The sequence below is a fragment of the Trachypithecus francoisi genome, unplaced genomic scaffold, assembly GCF_009764315.1.
Source record: "Trachypithecus francoisi isolate TF-2019V2 unplaced genomic scaffold, Tfra_2.0 Lachesis_group3, whole genome shotgun sequence".
NCBI lineage: Eukaryota > Metazoa > Chordata > Mammalia > Primates > Cercopithecidae > Trachypithecus > Trachypithecus francoisi.
In genome coordinates this window covers 90,343,536-90,362,702 of record NW_022681468.1, presented here as the reverse complement: position 1 = coordinate 90,362,702, position 19,167 = coordinate 90,343,536, and the positions used below count along the sequence as shown (strand labels likewise).

The following is a 19,167-nucleotide window of genomic DNA, read 5'->3' as shown; positions in this document are numbered from 1 at the left end:
ACTGCTGCAACCCTGGTCTCAGTCTTCTCCAGGGCACCTCCTAGGCCGTGCCCCGAGCCTTGACTGCAGTAGGTGGTGGTTTCTCCTCTAAAGGAAGAACTTGCCTGTCAGGGCAGTCCACAGTCCAAAATGTGACGAATACCGGAGCTCAGGCCTGGTATCAATCTTAGCATAGCATTTCAGGCTGAATAACTTTTATGGGAGCTTTCCCGCCTCTACCCACTAGTTGCCAGTACCACCCCTCACCCAACTGTGACAACCCAAAATATCTCCAGACATGGCCAAATGTCCAGGGTTAGGAGGCAAATCTACCCACCTGAGAACCTAGGAGGGGGTGTACTCATTTCCCATTGCAACTGTAAGAAATTATCACAAATTTAGTGGCCTAAAACTACCAGGATTTCTTACCACACAGTTCTGGAAGTCAGAAGTCTAAAACAGGTCTTGCTGGGCTAAGGTCAAGCTAGTTCCTTCTGGAGGCTCCAGGGGAGCATCTGTTTCCTCGTCCTTTCCACACAGGCAGCCTGCATTCTTTGGCTCATGGCCCCTTCCTTCATCTTCAAAACCATCAGTGGCTGACTGTGTCTTCCTCATGCTGCAACGCTCTGACAGTCCTCCTGCAGTCACATCTCTCTGTGCGTCCCTCATTTAAACGACCCTTGTAATCACACTGGGCCCACCCAGAGGATCCAGGATAATCTCCCCCTCTCATAATCTTTTTTTTTTTTTTCTTTTTTGAGACAGAGTCTCACTCTATCCCCCAGGCTGGAGTGCAGTGGCCGCATCTCAGCTCACTGCAAGCTCTGCCTCCCGGGTTTATGCCATTCTCCTGCCTCAGCCTCCTGAGTAGCTGGGACTACAGGTGCCCACCACCTCACCTGGCTAGTTTTTTGTATTTTTTAGTAAAGACAGGGTTTCGTCGTGTTAGCCAGGATGGTCTTGATCTCCTGACCTCATGATCCGCCTCCCAAAGTGCTGGGATTACAGGCTTGAGCCACCGCACCCCGTCTCCCTCTCACAATCTTTAGCTTAGTCGCATCTGAGAAGTCCCTTTTACCAGGTAAGGTAACTGATATGGTTTGGATGTGTCCCCACCTATATCTCATCTTAAATTGTAGCTCCCATAATTCCCTTGTGTGGTGAGAGGGTCCCAGTGGGAGATAATTGAATCATGGGGCACTTTCCCCCATACTGTTCTTGTGATAGTTAATAGGTCTCAAGAGATCTGGTGCTTTTATAAGGGGAAACCCCTTTCACTTGCTTCTCATTTCTCTCTCGTCTGCTGCAGTGTAAGACGTGCCTTTCACCTTCCACTGTAATTGTGAGGATTCCCCAGCCACTTGGAACTGTGAGTCCATTAAACCTCTTTTTCTTTATAAATTACCCAGTCCCAGGTATGTCTTTATCAGCAGCATGAAAATGGACTAATACAGTAACACACTCACAGGTTCCCAGGATTCCCATGTGAGCATCTTTGGGGGCTGCCACAAGAAGATACAAGTATAAGCCTTGACCAGGCTAGAGAGACAGTGCAGATGAGTGACACAGGCCAGTGAGTGGTGGGGATATGCCCTCCAGGAAAGGGATGGCAGCTTCCAGGCCCTAAAACATCTCACCTGCTGACTAATTTGAACCCTCAAGCTGCCAGTTTACAGACCCTGACTCATCCTCTTCCTTTCACCAACAAGAACCTGAGGGACCCAGAAGGAAAGTGATCATCCCAGCCCCCTCTGGAGGAAGGAGCCAGGCTGAAGCCAGACCCCAAGCTCTTCCCAGTTCTGGGACACAAGTCTATGTTACCCACTCTCAAAGGGAAACATTTCTGCCGTGGAGTTTCAAGCTGTGCATGAGGCCAGGGAGGAAGTGGTAGTCCCCGCACCATCTACACTCCACACCCCCCACCAGAGGTTGGAGACCGGCTGTGAGAATCAGCCCAGGGCCCTGCCTGAGGGGCTGGATGTGAGGGCAACGTGGGCACCATGACTCTCTGGGGACTGGCAGGATGAGCTCAGGGGTCTCTCCCTCACTTGGAGGGTGAGACCTGTGTTTGGCTCTGCATTGAGTATGAGGATACGGAGTGCCAGGGAGGGAAACAGAAAAGAAATGCCCAGTTATTGGCTTGGAAGTCTAAAAAGCCAGGCTCACTCGGGCAGTGGTGGGAAGGGCATCGTAGAAGCTCTCAAATAGATTTAGGGGTTCCAGAGTAGAAGAGAGGTGTGTTCCAATTCCAGCTTGGAGTTCTCAGAGAATGAGTGGCCCCAACCCCAGGGCTTAGAAGAGGACTGCATGAGCGTGCAGGGTCAGCCCCACAACAAAGCCAGGAGTCCCCAGTGGGGACAGACAAATGATGCTTTCCCACGTGACCAGGGACAGAGGCAACGCAGGTTGACAGCGAGAACTTGCCAGCCACAAACATCACTTCCTGGACAGGGATTTGGGGTAGAAGCGTCAACAGACGCCAGCAAGACCACACACCAGGTGTCATGGGAGCTTGAGACCAGAGACCATGACAGGACAATCGTGCATATTAGCTGGCACCAGGGTGGGCCAAGAGCAGATGGCATCTCCTCACCAAGGCCCCTGCCCTTGGAGCTGACCGCAGGAAGAAAGAGGTACCAAAGAAAATCCTACTTGGAGTGAGGTTAGTTGGAAGGTATCTAAATCCACTCAACTACTTTTTCTGCCATCAGCCAGAATGGGTGCTCCAGATACAGATAAAACTCAGTTTTAGGAAAATCAAGTCCTAATTTTGCACACTTGAGTGTGAACTGTGTAAAGTCAAAATTAAGTATGACAATAGCAGGTGCATGTAATAATGGAGCCTTTTACAGATGGAAGGGTGCTGTCCTGGGTGACATCCGTGGTGACCTCATAGGGACGTGCTGGGGCTGGTGTTTCATGCCCATGGATAGCCAGGACCTGTGGGGCTCAGAGCTGTGCAGTGATCACTCAACAAGACCTGTCCAAATGTGCAGGCCAAGTCTTCAAAACACTCTGTGTCCCCTCCCAAGCCGGCTTCATCAGAGAGATGGTGGAATGGAGCTCTCTCCCAGCGTCCACTTCCCGATCCATCAACAAGGGTCCCCACGCACCCAGGACCATCTGAAACACAAGGGTGGGAAGCCAGCAGGGCTAGGCACACACAGAATCCAGGCTTTGCAGGGGAGGGACCGAAGGCCTCCAGTCAGCTTGGCCTTCCCACAGCACAGGCACCAAGGCCAAAGCTGTTGGGCCTCCAGAAACCACCTCTGCAGCCCAGGCTCTGGTCCACAGCAAAAGTGGATGGGATAAAAGTCAGAGCGTGTATTGTGAAATCTGATTTATTCTGCTCAACTTATGTCTGCAGCATTCAGGAAGGGAGCAGGGGAGGGTTTTTTTAGGAAATTACCAAAAATCTCTGATGAGGAGAGATCAAGAGAGGAAAGCAGAGCTCCCGAGTTCAGTGTCTGAAGTCAAACCAGGGCCCATCGCCAACCCTTGCTGCCACATCGTCAGTCACCTACAGCCCAGGAAGGTTGGGGGTGGAGAGGGGCCGGCAGGGACTAAAGGAACCTTCCCAGGAGATCTCCTCTGGCAACTCCTTTCTGCTCCCAGAAGCATCTCGGGGAGGAAATAAAAGCTTCCGGAAAGTATGAGGAAATGGTTCTCAAACTTTTCAAACCATCGGCTATGATTTTATAGAACTTTATTTTCTAATACTAAATTAGTAACTTTTTTTCATTTTCAAAATATAGCACTGTGGTATTAGATGTCTTTTTCTAACCCACATCCACCTACTCCCACCTCACACCCCAAAACATCCTCAAGTACCACTCATGTGGCAGGGGTTTGGGGTAGGAGCAGCTACTAGAAATGCAAAGGAGTGGATGGGAAACTGTGCTGACGGCACAGTTCAACCAGAAAGGCACATGCATGGCCAGCAGCGGGACATTGCAGTGTGTTCCTTGTAGTCTTTCTCTCTCTTTCTTTCTCTTTCTTTCTTCTTTCTTTCTTCCTTTCTTTTTCTTTCTTTCTTTTCTTCTTCCTTCCTTCCCTTCCTCCCTTCCTTTTTCTTCTTTCTTTCTTTCCTTTTTTCTTTCACTTTCCTTCTCTTTCCTTTATTTCTTTCTTTTTTCTCTCTCTTTCTGTTCTTTTTCTTCTTTTTCTTTTCTCTTTCTCTCCTTCCTTCCTCGCTCCCTCCCTTCTTTCTTTTTCTTTCTTTTTTCTCTTTCTTTCTTTCTCTTTCTTCTTTTTCTTTCTCTCTTTCTCTTTCTCTCTCTCTCTTTCTTTATTTTTTTGAGATGGAGTCTCTCTCTGTTGCCCAGGCTAGAGTGCACAGTGGCACAATCTCAACTCACTGCAACCTCCACCTTCTAGGTTCAAGTGATTCGCACACCTCAGCCTCCCAAGTAGCAGAGATTACAGACACATGCCACCGCACCCAGCTAATTTTTGTATTTTTAAGCAGAGATGGGGTTTTGCCGTATTGGCCAGGCTGGTCTCAGACTCCTGACCTCAAGTGATCTGCCTGCCTCAGCTCCCCAAAGTGCTGGGATTACAGGTGTGAGCCACCACACCCAGTCCCTTGTAGTATTTCTTTATGTAGCTTATGTGAATTTAATTTAGACTGATTTTCATGAAGCTACTTTACAAATACAATACATATAGTTGGTTGTAATATCTACATTAGATGGTACGAATTTTATCTGCTTCTGTTGTTCACGTGGTGATATTGTATGGCTGTGTTCCACCCAAATCCCATCTTGTATTGTAGCTCCCGTAATTCTCACCTGTTGTGAGAAGGCCCCGGTGGGTGATAATTGGATCACGGGGACGGTTCCCCATACTGTTCTTGTGGTAGTGAATAAGTCTCACGAGATCTGATGGTTTTATAAGGGGCTTCCCCTTTTGCTGGGGTCTCATTCTCTTTTGTCTGCCCCCATGTGAGATTTGCCTTTCACCTTCTGCTATGATTATGAGGCCTCCCCAGCCACGTGGAGCTGTGAGTTTTATAAATTATCCAGTCTCAGACATGTCTTTATCAGCAGCATGGAAACAGACTAATACACATGGAGACCCAGCAAACATTTCCTAAATCAAAGCACCCCTATTGCAAGTTGACAGCCATGAGGGAATGATCATAAAAAGAGCCTACCTAGTCCTGTGACTGGCATTACCTAGGAAGATTATACCACAATCTGCCCCGAGGAGATGTCCTCCCAATCCCACAGAATTGGAACAGAATCTGGGTGCCCAAGGACCCAAAGCCGTCTGCTGGGAGCCCATCCTGTACAGCATCCATCAGCTGCCCACGAAGAATGGGTGCCTCGATTCTCAAGCAGTCAAGATCACCCAGGTTCACAGTCCTGCGGCCCGCCTGTCTGCACATTGTCAAGAATCCCTGTTAGAAGGGTTTGCTGCCTAGAAAATCGGAAGGTGACTTTTTTTTTTTTTTTTTTGAGACAGAGTCTCGCTCTGTTGCCTAGGCTGGAGTGCAATGGCATAATCTCAGCTCACTGGAAGCTCTGCCTCCGAGTTCACGCCATTCTCCTGCTTCGGCTTCCCGAGTAGCTGGGACTACAGGCGCCCACCACAATGCCCAGCTAATTTTTTGTATTTTTAGTAGAGATGGGGTTTCACTGTGTTAGCCAGGATGGTCTTGATCTCCTGACCTCGTGATCCACCCGTCTCGGCCTCCCAAAGAGCTGGGATTACAGGGGTGAGCTACCACACCCAGCCCTGAAGGTGACTTTTGTTTGGTGGGAAGGAAAGTTCAGAAAGATGAGGCAACTCCATTAAACAGAGTTAGTTGGCACTAAAGCACCCTTCCGGAAGCACCTCAGTGGCTGTGGTCACATTAGGATTTTCCTGCCAGGAAAGAAATTATTCCTTCCAATTGTGTCTCATCTGATGCTGAAAATAACACAGGACCTTCCTAGAGCCAGAAATCACAGCTGCGTAGATACCGGGCTTAGGGACCTCCCATGACTGCATTGCTGTGGTTTGAGCTCGGAATAATACCTAGCTCCAATCCCTCTTGCTTTGCCATGGTAATGTTTTGTGCCCTGTGTGAAATGGAGGAGCCAGGGGAAAAGAGGAAGGTGGCCAAGGAATTTCATGGCTTCTCAAGAGGGAAACTTAGATACCTAACTTTAAAACTTCCACCTGCTAAGCATGTTTTCCCTAGAAGGAGAATTAAATCAAATGCAAAGATTGATTCTTTAAATGGGGATTTTAAAAATTATCTCATAATCCATTGGCCCCCTGAGGTTTCTGGAAGTGGCCAATAAGTTGAGTTTATTTCTTCCTCATCCTGAAGGGCTTGTTCTCAAAGACTTCCTGGAACAAAATACTCAATGCTGCGAGAGTCTCAAAACCCTGCTTCCTGAAATATAACCTGTTTGAAGGCTCCATGCATAGCAGTGAGTGTCCGTCACCGCTGCCAGACCCTGGTCCAGAATGCAAGCTTCCAAGTGACTATGGACTCCCTGCCTGAGCCCATTTGTGAGTGTGGGGCAGAGCAGCCCTCAGGACAGTGTGACTGTTACTGGGCATGTGCACATGTGCATCTGGCCACTGCCTTTGAAGAACGTGGGATCCAGAAACAGCCTTGTTCTAAGTAATGACTTCTTTGTGGATTTCCCACATTCATTTTGGAGTCAGATCACTTTCTCCCCAATAACTCCTTTTAGATGGGAATGAAAGAGCATTCATTAAAAAAAAAAAAAAAACCACACACACACACACACGGCAGGGCGTGGTGGCTCACACCTGTAATCCCAGCACTTTGGGAGGCCGAGGTGGGCAGATGACTGGAGGTCAGGAGTTTGAGATCAGCCTAACCAACATGAAAAAACCGTGTCTCTACTAAAAAAAAAAAAAAAAAAAAAAAAAATTAGCCAGGCGTGGTGGTGCATGCCTGTAATCCCAGCTACTCAGGAGGCTGAGGCAGGAGAATCACTTGAATCCGGGAGGAGGAGTTTGTGGTAAGCAGAGATCGTGTCATTGTACTCTATCTTAGGCAACAAGAGCGAAACTCCATGTCAAAACACACACACACACACACACAATATTTACTACTGCAACTTTGTTGTTTTGTTAAAGCAAACAAAGAGAAAATAATTGGACATTGTCAAAATTAAAACTGGGCCAGCATGGTGGCTCACACATGTAACCCCAGCACTTTGGGAGGGTGAGGAGGGAGGATCACTTGAGCTCAGGAGTTTGAGATCAGCCTAGCTAACATGACGAAACCCCCATCTCTACAAAAATACAAAAAGTAGCCGGGCTTGGTGGCGCATGCCTGTAGTCCCAGTTACTGGGGAGGCTGAAGTTGGGGGATGACTTGAGCCTGGGAGGCAGAAGTTGCAGTGAGCCGAGATCACCCCACTGCACTCCAGTCTGGGCAACAGAGCAAGACCCTGACTCAAAAACAAAATTTAAAATGTGCTTCAAATGACATCAAGAAAATGAAAAGAGAAACCAAAGAATGGGGAAAAAACCTGCAAATCATATATCCAAAAAGGGATTAAAATCCAGAATTTATAAAGAATTCTTACAAATCAACAACGTAAAAACAACCCAATTCAAAAATAAGTGAGGATTTGAATAGACATTTCTCCAAAGAAGACAATGCAAATAACTGAAAAGCACATAAAAAGCTGTTTGACATCAGTAGTCACTGGGGCAATGCAAGTCAGCACCACAATGAGATACCACTTCCCACCCACTAAGATGGTGGCTGTACCAAAAAGATGGAATAGGCCCCGGGCGCAGTGGTACACGCCTGTAATCCTGGCACTTTGGGAGGCCAAGGTGGGTGAATCACAAGGTCAGGAGTTTGATACCAGCCTGGCCAACATAGTGAAACCCCATCTCTACTAAAAATACAAAAAATTAGCCGGGCATGGTGGCGGGTCCCTGTAATCCCAGCTACTTGGGAGGCTGAGGCAGGAGAATCACTTGAACCCAGGAGGCAGAGGTTGCAGTGAGCTGAGATCACGCCATTGCACTCCAACCTGGGGGACAAGAGCAAGACTTTGTCTAAAAAAAAAAAGATGGAATAAGTGTTGGCTGGGATGAGGGAAGCAGAAACTCTCATACCTGGCTGGTAAGAATGTAAAATGGCGCAGGGACTTGGAAAAAAAATTTGGCAGTTCCTCAAGAGTTACCATCTTGATCCAGAAATTCCACTCTTGGATGTGTGCCCAAGAGAACTGAAAACATATGTACACACACAAACTTGTATTTGTGTATGTGTATATTCATAGCAGCATCATTGAGAACTACCAAAACCTCAAATCAATCCAGACTACATCACCTAGTGAATGCCAAAATACAGTGTTCTACATCCATACCATGGGATGTTATTTGGCAATCAAAAGGAATAAGAACTGATGACACCCACCACAACATGGATGAACCTTGGAAAAATTATACTAAGTGAAAGATGCCAGCTGTGAAAGACCCCATATTGTGTGATTCTGCTTAAATGACATACCCAGAAGAGGCAAATTTATATATAGATTAGTGGCCACACCTCTGGTTAATTTCTGTATTTTTGTAGAGACAGAGTTTCACCATGTTGGCCAGGCTGGTCTTGAACTCCTGAGCTCAAGTGATCCACATGCATCTTCTCCCAAATTGCTGGGATTACAGGCATGAGCCACCTCGCCAGGCCTGAATTATTAGTTTAAATGAGGGAACTTTAAGGTTTGTATATAATATCTCAATAGAGCTGTTTAAAAATAAGAGACAGGAACACAGAAAACCGAAAAATAAAATCGATTTAATAAAAACAAGACAACACACACAAACATGTGCATTATGGGCAGTCCTGCACACAGTGCTGGAAGGGACCCCTGCACACGGCCTCACAGCTGGCACGGACTGGGCAGGAGGTTGCTCTCAGTTCCATGGCATTGCCTTCTAAATTGTGTGGTCGATTCATATGCCCTTAAACAAAGCCATCAATACATCAGCTGTTCTTCCCTGAGAGGTTTATTTTTATTGAACAGTAACTTCATCAAACCCCTGAGACATTTTTAAACATTTATTTTCATGTAAACACAAAATACTAACCATTCATCTCAAATAGCACAATGCTCACAGCACACACATCCCATGTGAAAGGTTACATCTGACACCACACACAGGGCACCCTCTAGGCTGAAGACTTAAGTCTACTTTTATGTTCTGTGCCACCTGCACAGAGAGCCCATGTGTAAGGGGCAGGGGGGAGGCAGGCTTCATGATGTCTCCATATGAAGCTCTAAACTATATTTCTAGTCAATTGGACCCTTCCATCTTTGTAATGGGTGCAAGAGAGATGAAAACTCCAGTTGAACACTCCAGAAGATATTCCTTTAAAGAGAAGAGAGTTTCCTGAGGCCAGTAACCACACCTCACTTATATCCCCTGTGCCCGGCACACAGCATGTCCCTGAGAAAGCATGCTGAATATCTGTTGTACAACAGAATGAATGGATGGATGGATGGATGGATGGATGGATGGATGGATGATGGATGGATGGATGATGGATGGGTGGATAGATGGATGGATGATGGATGGATGGAGGATGGATGGATGGAGGATGGATGGATGGATGGATGGATGGATGGATGGATGGAAGATGGATGGATGGATGGATGGATGGATGATGGATGGGTAGATGGATGGATGATGGATGGCTGGATGGATGGATCGGATGATGGATAGATGGAGGATGGATGATGGATGGATGGATGGATGGATGGATGGATGATGGATGGATGGACGGACGGATGGATGAATGGATGGATAGATGGATGGATGGTCGGAGAGATGGACAGCTGGGTGCATGGATGAATAAATAACAGCTCCCACTGTGTGTGTCCTTTGACTGCTCAAAGAACAGATGATGTATTCCCAGAACTTGGGACTGTTGGTGGTCTCCTTACCAGGCTACAGGAGGGGCTTTATTATATCCTAAAAAGGTAAAACCCAGCAGGGCGCGGTGGCTCACGCCTGTAATCCCAGGACTTTGGGAGGCCGAGGCAGGCGGATCACAAGGTCAGGAGATCGAGATCATCCTGGCTAACACAGTGAAACCCCGTCTCTACTAAAAATACAAAAAATAGCCGGGCGTGGTGGCGGGTGCCTGTAGTCCCAGCTACTCGGGAGGCTGAGGCAGGAGAATGGCGTGAACCCAGGAGGTGGAGCTTGCAGTGAGCCAGGATCGCGCCACTGCACTCCAGCCTGGGTGACAGAGCAAGACTCCGTCTCAAAAAAAAAAAAAAAAGTAAAACCCTATTTCTCTGTCAACAAGGTAACCAGGCAGCCCAGGGCTGACCCTGCAGCTGAACTCCAACGGCAAAGAGCAGAGGCGGCAAGGCCCACGGTAGCAGGCCCCTGGCTTCTCCAAAGTCAGTGATGAGCACAGAGGGTTTTGGGGTGTCCTCGGCAATGGGATCAGATTTGCATTTTCCCAAAAGCAGGGGCAAGAACTTGGGTCATCTCCCTCAAGAGGGCCTGACCAGCTTTCTCTGGGAAAAATCCTACTGAAATCAGCAAGGCTGGGCCCAGTTGTAGAGAAAGCACCGCCCCAGCTCTCAGGGAGCAAGCTTTGGGCTCCCTAAAGCAGCCTGGATTTGCGCTCCACCCTTGAGGAGGGCAGACGGCTCTGGGACAGCTCTGCCTAGCCCATCGGACCTGGGGCCTGAGAGTAGGTCCCTGTCTCTGCATCCCAAGTGTGGCCATACACAAGCCACCAGACAGGGCTCCATCAGTATTTGAGAATGGGGAGGTCAATGTCACATTCAAGCCAGGCTGTCATTTTTAGTTGCTTTTACTATCACAAGCTTTTCCACTCAAGGCCACCATATGCTAGAAGCACCATCTGCCCAAATTCCTACCTGGTGCTTCCCATCTAAGCTGATGGCTGAAGCCTGTGCAGAGCCCTCTCTGAGCACCTCCTGTATACCAGGCCAGAAAAGAGCTCCAAATCTGCAGTAGGCACCATCCAGCCCCTGCCCCTGCCCTCAAGGCACTTCTGATGTGGCTGAAGCCTCCCCGGAAAGAACATGTGTTCCCCTGGAAACCTCTTTGGTGTCCGTGGTCTCACAGCAATAGCAAGGCTGGCATGTGCAAACCTGCAATGAGTTTCTACAGCCCAGATGGAATGGGTGTGGCCCCTTCCTGAGCATCTTTAAACTTCTGTAAGGAAAGAGGTACATTCAGTAAAACATCCCTGTGGTTCCGGTGAAGTCCCACCAATTTATCCTAAGAAGCAGAAGCCACATTAGTTTTAACAAGTAAGCTTCTGAAATGTTTAGGAACTATCAACAATTAACTTAGGGAAATATTTCCCCACTGTTGCATGGTGTCGTATGCTGAGTGCAGCATGTTCTCAGGCATTCTAGAGCCTGAGCCCACCTCAGAGGTATGTGGGGCCTGCGGGGTCACTGGCCCCTCAAAGATCCCTGGGGAAGGTGCACTCCCGGCCACACAAGTCTCAGACCCGAATCCTGGGACCCCAGGCAGGCCTCCGGACCCAGCCCAGATGGGCGTCTGGAGACGTCAGGGACTGGACTTTGTAAGCTTGCCCAGTGTCTGCCCCACCAGCCCGGTATCCTCCTCTTCCACTCCACACTCTGGATCATTCTTTGTGTCTTCCAATTCTTCTCCACGCATCCTCTCCTGAAGTCAGAAAAGAATCCACAGGCATGCCAATTAAACATGGCAATGGGGTTGTCCCACACAGTCTGGGGCTGGACGTTCAGGACATGCAGGTGTCCTGGTCTGGCTTGCGCCTTCACTTCCTGCTGAGATTCAGAATAGGCCAGGTTCAAGCGCCCCAGCCAGCCACGAGGAAATCAGGTTTTGTGCATAAGAGCACATATTTACTGAAAGGAACTGAAGGACAGCCCAGCCTGGGGAGACCAGAGAAAGGGCAGGGAAGGAAGCACTGCTTTCAAAGCTGGCACTCCGTGCTCAAATGTGCAGAATTCCCCCAGGTCCACACCCATGGGCGTTACAGTACCCTGGACACTTCTGCTTCCTCTGACAGAGGTTTAAAAGAAAAGTCAAGGATCAACAGAAATGGCCAAGTACTACGCTCTCTGTTCAGTGCCTGTTGGGTCTTAGGTTAGCCCATCTTTCTATGGTGAACCAAAGAAAATGAAAGCCCTCATCTGCCAGATGGCTAGAGCTAATGTCAGACAGGAAGCAGCTTTCTAAAACAATCCAGCACTTACTGGGATATTTTATGCTTTCATTGTTGAATCTTCTATTTCAGAGCAATATATTTTCCAAAATAAGCAGTATTTGTCCATGATGTACAAGTGTGAGTTTAAAGTAATTTTGGACTCTTTAGGGATTTGAGAGCAAAGACCCTTTGGCACCAGAAAATGGACATTTTCACAATACCCTGTGCGGGCAAGAGTCTGGTTTAGCCACAGGAAAACCAGGAAAACCTAAAATCTTATGAAATACTGAATGACAACAAGCCTCTAAGAAATATTCTTAATATTCCCTCAAGATTCTGCTCTACAGTCACTCTGGATTATACAAAAACCTAATACCTAATTCCACTCCATCCCAGCAATCTGAGCTTTTGCAGTGGAGGAGGAAAGAAAGACAAATTTGTCTTGTTTTTTGTTCTGCTTGACAGACACTGGTCCATGGCAAAATTTGAAATTCAGATTTTTCAATATTTCCTTAACGATGCAAGGTTACGGCCAATTCCCATGTGTTCTGTTCCATTTTGGTTTCGTTAGAGCTTGTCTAGTTTAGAGAAAAGAACCATAAAAAATCTAATTACAAAGGCCTCTCCTCGCAACACCCTCCTCCCATGATAGCCCAGAGATTCTGAGCCTAGACCAAGGCCCTGCTGCCACGAGAAGCCCACAGCCGAGTCATTTAGGAAGCTGCCTGGTAGGTTCAGACCACGGCTTCACTAAGCAAGGACAACCTGATTACTAAGAAAGTGAGAGGTTCATGGGGGTGATATAGTATCACCATACCTTGCTGCTGTCTCCAGGGGCAGACTGTCTGGGTGTGTCATTCTGAGAAGTCCTCGCATGACGGCTCACGTTCTCCTCGGAATTTCCTGGGTGTGCTGCCCTCCCCAAGCAGGAGAAAGAGGATAAGCAAATGAGGGTGGCTCCCAAGGGGCTGGACAATCAAAAGAGGAAATGGTACACTGGGGACCTTGCAAACGTGTTGATAGCCATGACCCAATTCTATATCCTTTTTTTTTTTTTTTTTTTTTTGAGATGGAGTCTCCCTCTGTGGCCCAGGTCGGAGAGCAGTGGCGCCATCTGGGCTCACTGCAACCTCCACCTACCAGGTTCAAGCGATTCTCCTGCCTCAGCCTCCCAAGCAACTGGGATTACAGATGCCTGCCACCATGCCTGGCTAATTTTTGTACTTTTATAGTAGAGATGGGGTTTCACTATGTTGGTCAGGCTGGTCTTGAACTCCTGACCTCAAGTGATCCTCCGGCCTCAGCCTCCCAAAGTGTTAGGTCAATTCTATCTTCTTGACCTTCACTTTGCCACTTGCTGCAATGCTGTCCAGAAGACAGGTGTCAGGAGATGCAAAGTAATGGTTCCACTCAAGCATTTCTGAGCTGGAATTGTGATCTGTTCTTCCATCGATTCTGGCATTCAAGGGACTCACATTCCCAGTTCTAGTCCTGGATCCTTTTTTTTTTTTTTTTTTTTTTTTTTTTTTTGCTCACTGGTGGTTTTGCTCACAAGAGAGGTCATAATCACCCACGTTCAGTGAGTCACCCACGTTCAGTGAGTCTCCCTCCTCTCCTACCAAATCAGTACCGACTTGGAAAGCGATGACTTTCTTGTCCTCCTTTGCACCTCTCCACCCCACGTCCCCAAATCCATATGTGTGTGTGGTGTTCAGATCCCTAAAAAAATACGCAGTTTTGCATTTCAGCTGAAAATACCTATGTAACACATTTTGTTTACTAAAGAACAAATGAATTATTTAGTTGTTATCTATACAAGTAAATTTTTAAATGTATTTACAGAACTGCATAAATTAGCAAAATTTGGTTTGGCAAAATTTAATTGTGGGCACTTAAAAATATCAGCACACTTTAGCTCTCTTGGCCATACAGAGTTTTTATATCACACAGTAGTAGGTGCCCATGTAGTTAGCTGGTAAATGAGCTCAGAAGCCAGGTCAGCCCTATTCACTACGGCATCCCTAACGTCTAGGAAGTGACTGGCACGCCCGTAGATGCCCCATTAACAGTTATCGAATGAACAAATAAAGGAATACACGAATGAATGAATGAGAAAATGAAGTAGAAAACCCATTATCAATTTGCCACCTTTCCTAATGTTTTTATGTGTTGTGAGCTATCAAATGTTTACTTGTATTTCATTCCTAATAGAGGTTCATTAAATCTTAAAAATGAGTGCACTAGGCCGGGCGCGGTGGCTCAAGCCTGTAATCCTAGCACTTTGGGAGGCCGAGACGGGCGGATCACGAGGTCAGGAGATCGAGACCATCCTGGCTAACACGGTGAAACCCCGTCTCTACTAAAAAATACAAAAAACTAGCCGGGCGAGGTGGCGGGCGCCTGTAGTCCCAGCTACTCGGGAGGCTGAGGCAGGAGAATGGCAGGAACCCAGGATGCGGAGCTTGCAGTGAGCTGAGATCCGGCCACTGCACTCCAGCCTGGGTGACAGAGCGAGACTCCGTCTCAAAAAAAAAAAAAAAAAAAAAATGAGTGCACTAATTTGGAAGCACACCTGGAGGTATCAGAGCCCTAATCACAGAGATAAGTTATCATCCAAGGCTGCAGTAGATTACAATGGCCACTAAGGGGAGCCACACAACCTGTCAAAGAGCAGCATTTGCCAGAAGAAAACACACCCAGTATGGTGGTTTTGCCCCCAGCACTCCCCAGCACACTGCACCACCACAAAATTGCTGTTGCTATTGTACTCTATAATGTATGAGTCACCAGAACAAACTGAAAAAAAAAGGTCAGAACTGCAGTTTCCTGGGCATTAAACTTTCAGAAAAGTAGCCCCCGCCTCCCATATTTTTCACAATTCTTGATGCAAAGATCCTTCTGGTTTAAAAATTAAATGCAAATAAATGTATTTGTGGATGACAACTGAATCGATTAAAAATTCATCTGGAGAAAGAAAGCAAAACTATGACTTATAGATTGAAAAAAATTAATTTTTAAAGCAGTAGTCAATTATTTCCTGCCCCCAATAACAATTTTGTAAAAGAACATTTCACTGTTGACATATTCAGTTTCATTCTCTCTGGTAAAGAAACTTAAGCCATGTTTAGGCTGACCAGGAAATCACATCAGAAGCAATTATGATCCTATTGGTCAAGTTTCAAAGGCTTTGTCTGTAACTGAACGTAGGAAGAAAGAAATTTCCCACAAACTCCTTCCCTCAAAAGGTCTGCATAACCTGAAAACATTTTCAGGGCCATTATAAGCTGCAGATGTTATCAACAGCCAAGATCGCACAAACTTTTAAAGACCTGGCCCACCAATCAGGCTGCTTCAAAAATAGTATTTAAAAAAACATTTGCAATGAGCACAAGTTAATTTCCCTTTGAAATGTTGTGAAATGTTCATGCCTTATTTAGAGCAAGAAGCAATTGATTCCACTGGGCTTCTTGCTTACAGTTCTATTTCTATGGCACATAAAATTATAGGATACCTCCAAAATAACTGTCAGGAAAAAGAAAGAACAGATAAAACTTGAAAAAACAGAACAAGTCAAGAAAGTAACTCTAAGAATCACTGACTAATTTAAGACTAACATCCAATTAATGGCCTGAGTTTCCCAGGGAAGAGAAGGTTCCGGAATCTGCATTGTTAGGTGACCCGTAAGAAGTTCTAATCCACTAACACTTGCTGATCTCCATGAAGACAGAAACAGACGAGAAACTGCAGAGCACTGAGCTAATCTGTGATCACATTTGCAGCCCCAACTCACCAACTTGAAAAAAACCTGAGATGTCAGCACTAACTGTCATAATGGCTGCAAGTTGAAGTCGGTTGGCTGAAAACCTTCCTGAGTGAATTAAAACCCTGACTGCGGGCCCTCGAGGGGAAAGAAGATGTGGGTGAAACTGGGAACTAGCCATGATTTATACAGGCAGTGAAAAGACCATAACTTAGAATTTTTTTTTTTAATTAAAGAGTTTTAGTAATCTAATTATATCCTAATTATAATGATAACCCTTATTCCTTCAAGGGACTCAAGCATGCTTCTGGAACATTCTCTGTGCAAGTCCCCTCATTTGCTGTTTTAAAACGAGAGTTGGTGAATCTCAGAATGAATTAAAGTGACAGGTTTGGCATCTGACTTCCAGCTCAGTTTCCTCTGCCCAGACCACACTGACTCCCAGCTCTTGAAACAGCCCCAGTGGAATTCTCCAGGAGGAGCCATCTCCCCAATTAGGAGAAAACATCCTCGTCCCTGCTCACCCCTCTGGCCTGTGCGATTTCCACATTTCAATATGCAACACATTTTCTTTTTCCATTCCCAGCCAAGGAACTGAAACATCCAAGCACAGAGGCTGTGCGAGGCCCCACAGCCTCATTTGTGAAGTGTGTCCATAAACCCGCACAGCTGGACAGCTCAGTGCCCAGGGACACGACTGGCTTCCATTCATTCCTCAGTGCCACAGGGCAAGTCACTTAACCGCCTCATTAGGATCACAGCACAGCCCCGCCCTGCCATGCCTCCTTCCCGGGTGCCTGGTCACCCCACTAATATCTGTAAAGATCCATTAAGCCTTCCAGCATAAAAGCAAAACTGATCACTATTATCATCAATAAACTCCAAGGCACGCTCACCTGTCAACACCTAAGGTGGATCAGTCACCACGTGGAGAGAAAGCCTGACACCTCGGCTGCCCGTCAACCCCTTAATGAGCCACCTGCAGCCGCAGAAATGGCATTTGACGCTGATGGGAGCACCCACTCCAGGAGTGAAGGAGAGCCAGGGCTTTCATTTTGGACAGTTAATTTAAATTAACTGTCCCCCCTCACCTCCCACCCATGGCAGCACCTGCAGCCTGGAGGTGTCTGCTGCCCCAGCCCTGGCCTGGCCTCACCTCTCAGTGCTGAGCTGAGAAGCGCCTGTCATGAGCAGCCGTTACCCACTTGCAAGAAGTGGAAAGTTCACTGTCAAAAAAGCAACTTGGGGTTGGGCACGGTGGCTCATACCTGTAATCCCAGCACTTCGGGAGGCCAAGGAGTGCAAATCACCTGAGGTCGGGAGTTCAAGCCTGGCCAACATGGTGAAACCCCGTCTCTACTAAAAATACAAAAATTAGCCGAGTATGGTGTCACATGCCTGTAGTTCCAGCTACTCAAGTGGCTGAGGCAGGAGAATCCCTTGAATCCAGGAGTCGGAGGTTGCAGTGAGCCAAGATTGCGCCACTCCACTCCAACCTGGGTGACAGAGCCAGACTCTGTCTCAAAAAAAATAAAAAGCAACTTGGAAATCCTGACACTGCAAGCCTGCTTTCCCATCTGACTGTTTAAAGGATTTCCCATCCCCTGCCTCTCCCGGAAACCCACCACCAAAGGCTCTGTTTTCGTGCTTCCTCCACTAAACCCCACTGGCAAACTGCCACTGGGGCACTGTCTCGAGCAACCAGAAACTGAAGACGGAGTGCACATCTGTCAACAGGGAAACAAATGACATCATGTCCATGCGACATCATACTATGCTGCTGTGAAAAAGACCAGGCAGCGGTTTTGCAGCACGTTGTCTCTGCGGCACTACCATTATGTGTGCAGTCCCCTCAGCGGTGAGGAGGATAGGAGACTCGCGTTTCATAGTAAACCCTTTTGAGTTTTCAACCAAGTGCACACATTACCTTTCTTTTTTTTTTTGAGACAGAGTCTCGCTCTGTCACCCAGGCTGGAGGGCAGTGGCGCCATCTCGGCTCACTGCAAGCTCCGCCTCCCGGGTTCACACCATTCTCCTGCCTCAGCCTCCCGAGTAGCCGGGACTACAGGCACACGCCACCACGCCTGGCTAATTTTTTTGTATTTTTAGTAGAGATGGGGTTTCACCGTGTTAGCCAGGATGGTCTCGATCTCCTGACCTCGTGATCCACCCGCCTCCGCCTCCCAAAGTGCTGGGATTACAGGCATGAGCCACCGCGCCCAGCCACACATTACCTTTCATTACCTGTTCAGAATAGTGTTTTCAACTCATCTTCAGCTAGGCAGAGGAAACTGATCTTATATGTTTCAATAATCTATCTAATTTTAAAAGGGGAGTCCCTTAGTCCCAGGGAGCTCCTAACTGCTAAATTGGGGGTGATCTTTTTGAGCAAGAAAGACCGGAAGGTGTGCTTCACTCAGGAGGGGAACGTTGGAGGATAAGATATCCCCACCCAGGTCCTGCCTCTCCTTTGTTCTTGCCACAACAGAAATAACATCCACATGGGTCTCATTAGATCATGTAAATCCATACTAGTATTGAGACCAGAAATAACTAGACACGGTGCAGTGTTTCAGTCCTACTCACAGTCTGGAAGCTTTGCCTGGTGAATTTGAACCTTGAGCCCGACACTGATGCACTGGCCCCAGGCCCCCAGGGGCTCCACCTCCCACAGGTGCCCTCGCTCCTCCGGACAGACCAGCAGGAACTGCCTACAGACTGGGAGAAGGGAACGCAGTGTGAGTCAGGAAGTCCCCCACCTCACCCTGGTTCACTCTGCGCCAGCTCTCTGGGTCTCAGAGACAGCCCACTCCAGTCCTCTAGCAGCCCTCCACCCCCTGATCTCTGCTGGAATCCCTGGGGCACTCAAACCACTTTTTCACCTGCCTACCATGGACACGCCCATCTCCCTGGCTCCTCCCAGTGAGGAGCTCTCATCTCCATGCTTCCCATCTGCATTCATTTACCAGGGCTCCTCTAACAAAACACTGCAGACCAGTTGGCTTAAACCAGGAGTCCCCAACCCCTGGGCCACCGACCAGTGCCAGGACGCACAGCAGGAGGTGAGTGGTGGAGGAGTACACAAAGCTTCATCTGTATTTACAGTTGCTCCCATTGCTCATGTTATCACCTGAGCTCTGCCTCCTGTCAGATCAGCGGCAGCATTAGATTCTCATAAAAGCATGGGTTCTATCATGAATTTTGCATGCAAGGTTGTGCCCTCCTTATGAGAATCTAATGCCTG

General features: G+C 47.5%; 1 protein-coding gene across 1 annotated transcript in view; it reads right to left on the bottom strand.

Moving 5' to 3' along the window:
- Positions 1 to 10,350: 10,350 nt before the first annotated feature.
- FAM169B (family with sequence similarity 169 member B) overlaps positions 10,351 to 19,167 on the bottom strand; it is a 48,413-nt gene continuing 39,596 nt past the window's right edge. The window contains exons 5-6 of the mRNA XM_033188880.1: positions 12,981 to 13,075; positions 10,351 to 11,655 (exon numbers count right to left, since the gene is read on the bottom strand). Of these exons, the coding sequence (XP_033044771.1) occupies positions 11,536 to 11,655; positions 12,981 to 13,075 (215 nt within the window). The 3' untranslated portion in view covers positions 10,351 to 11,535. The remainder of the gene's footprint in view (positions 11,656 to 12,980; positions 13,076 to 19,167) is intronic.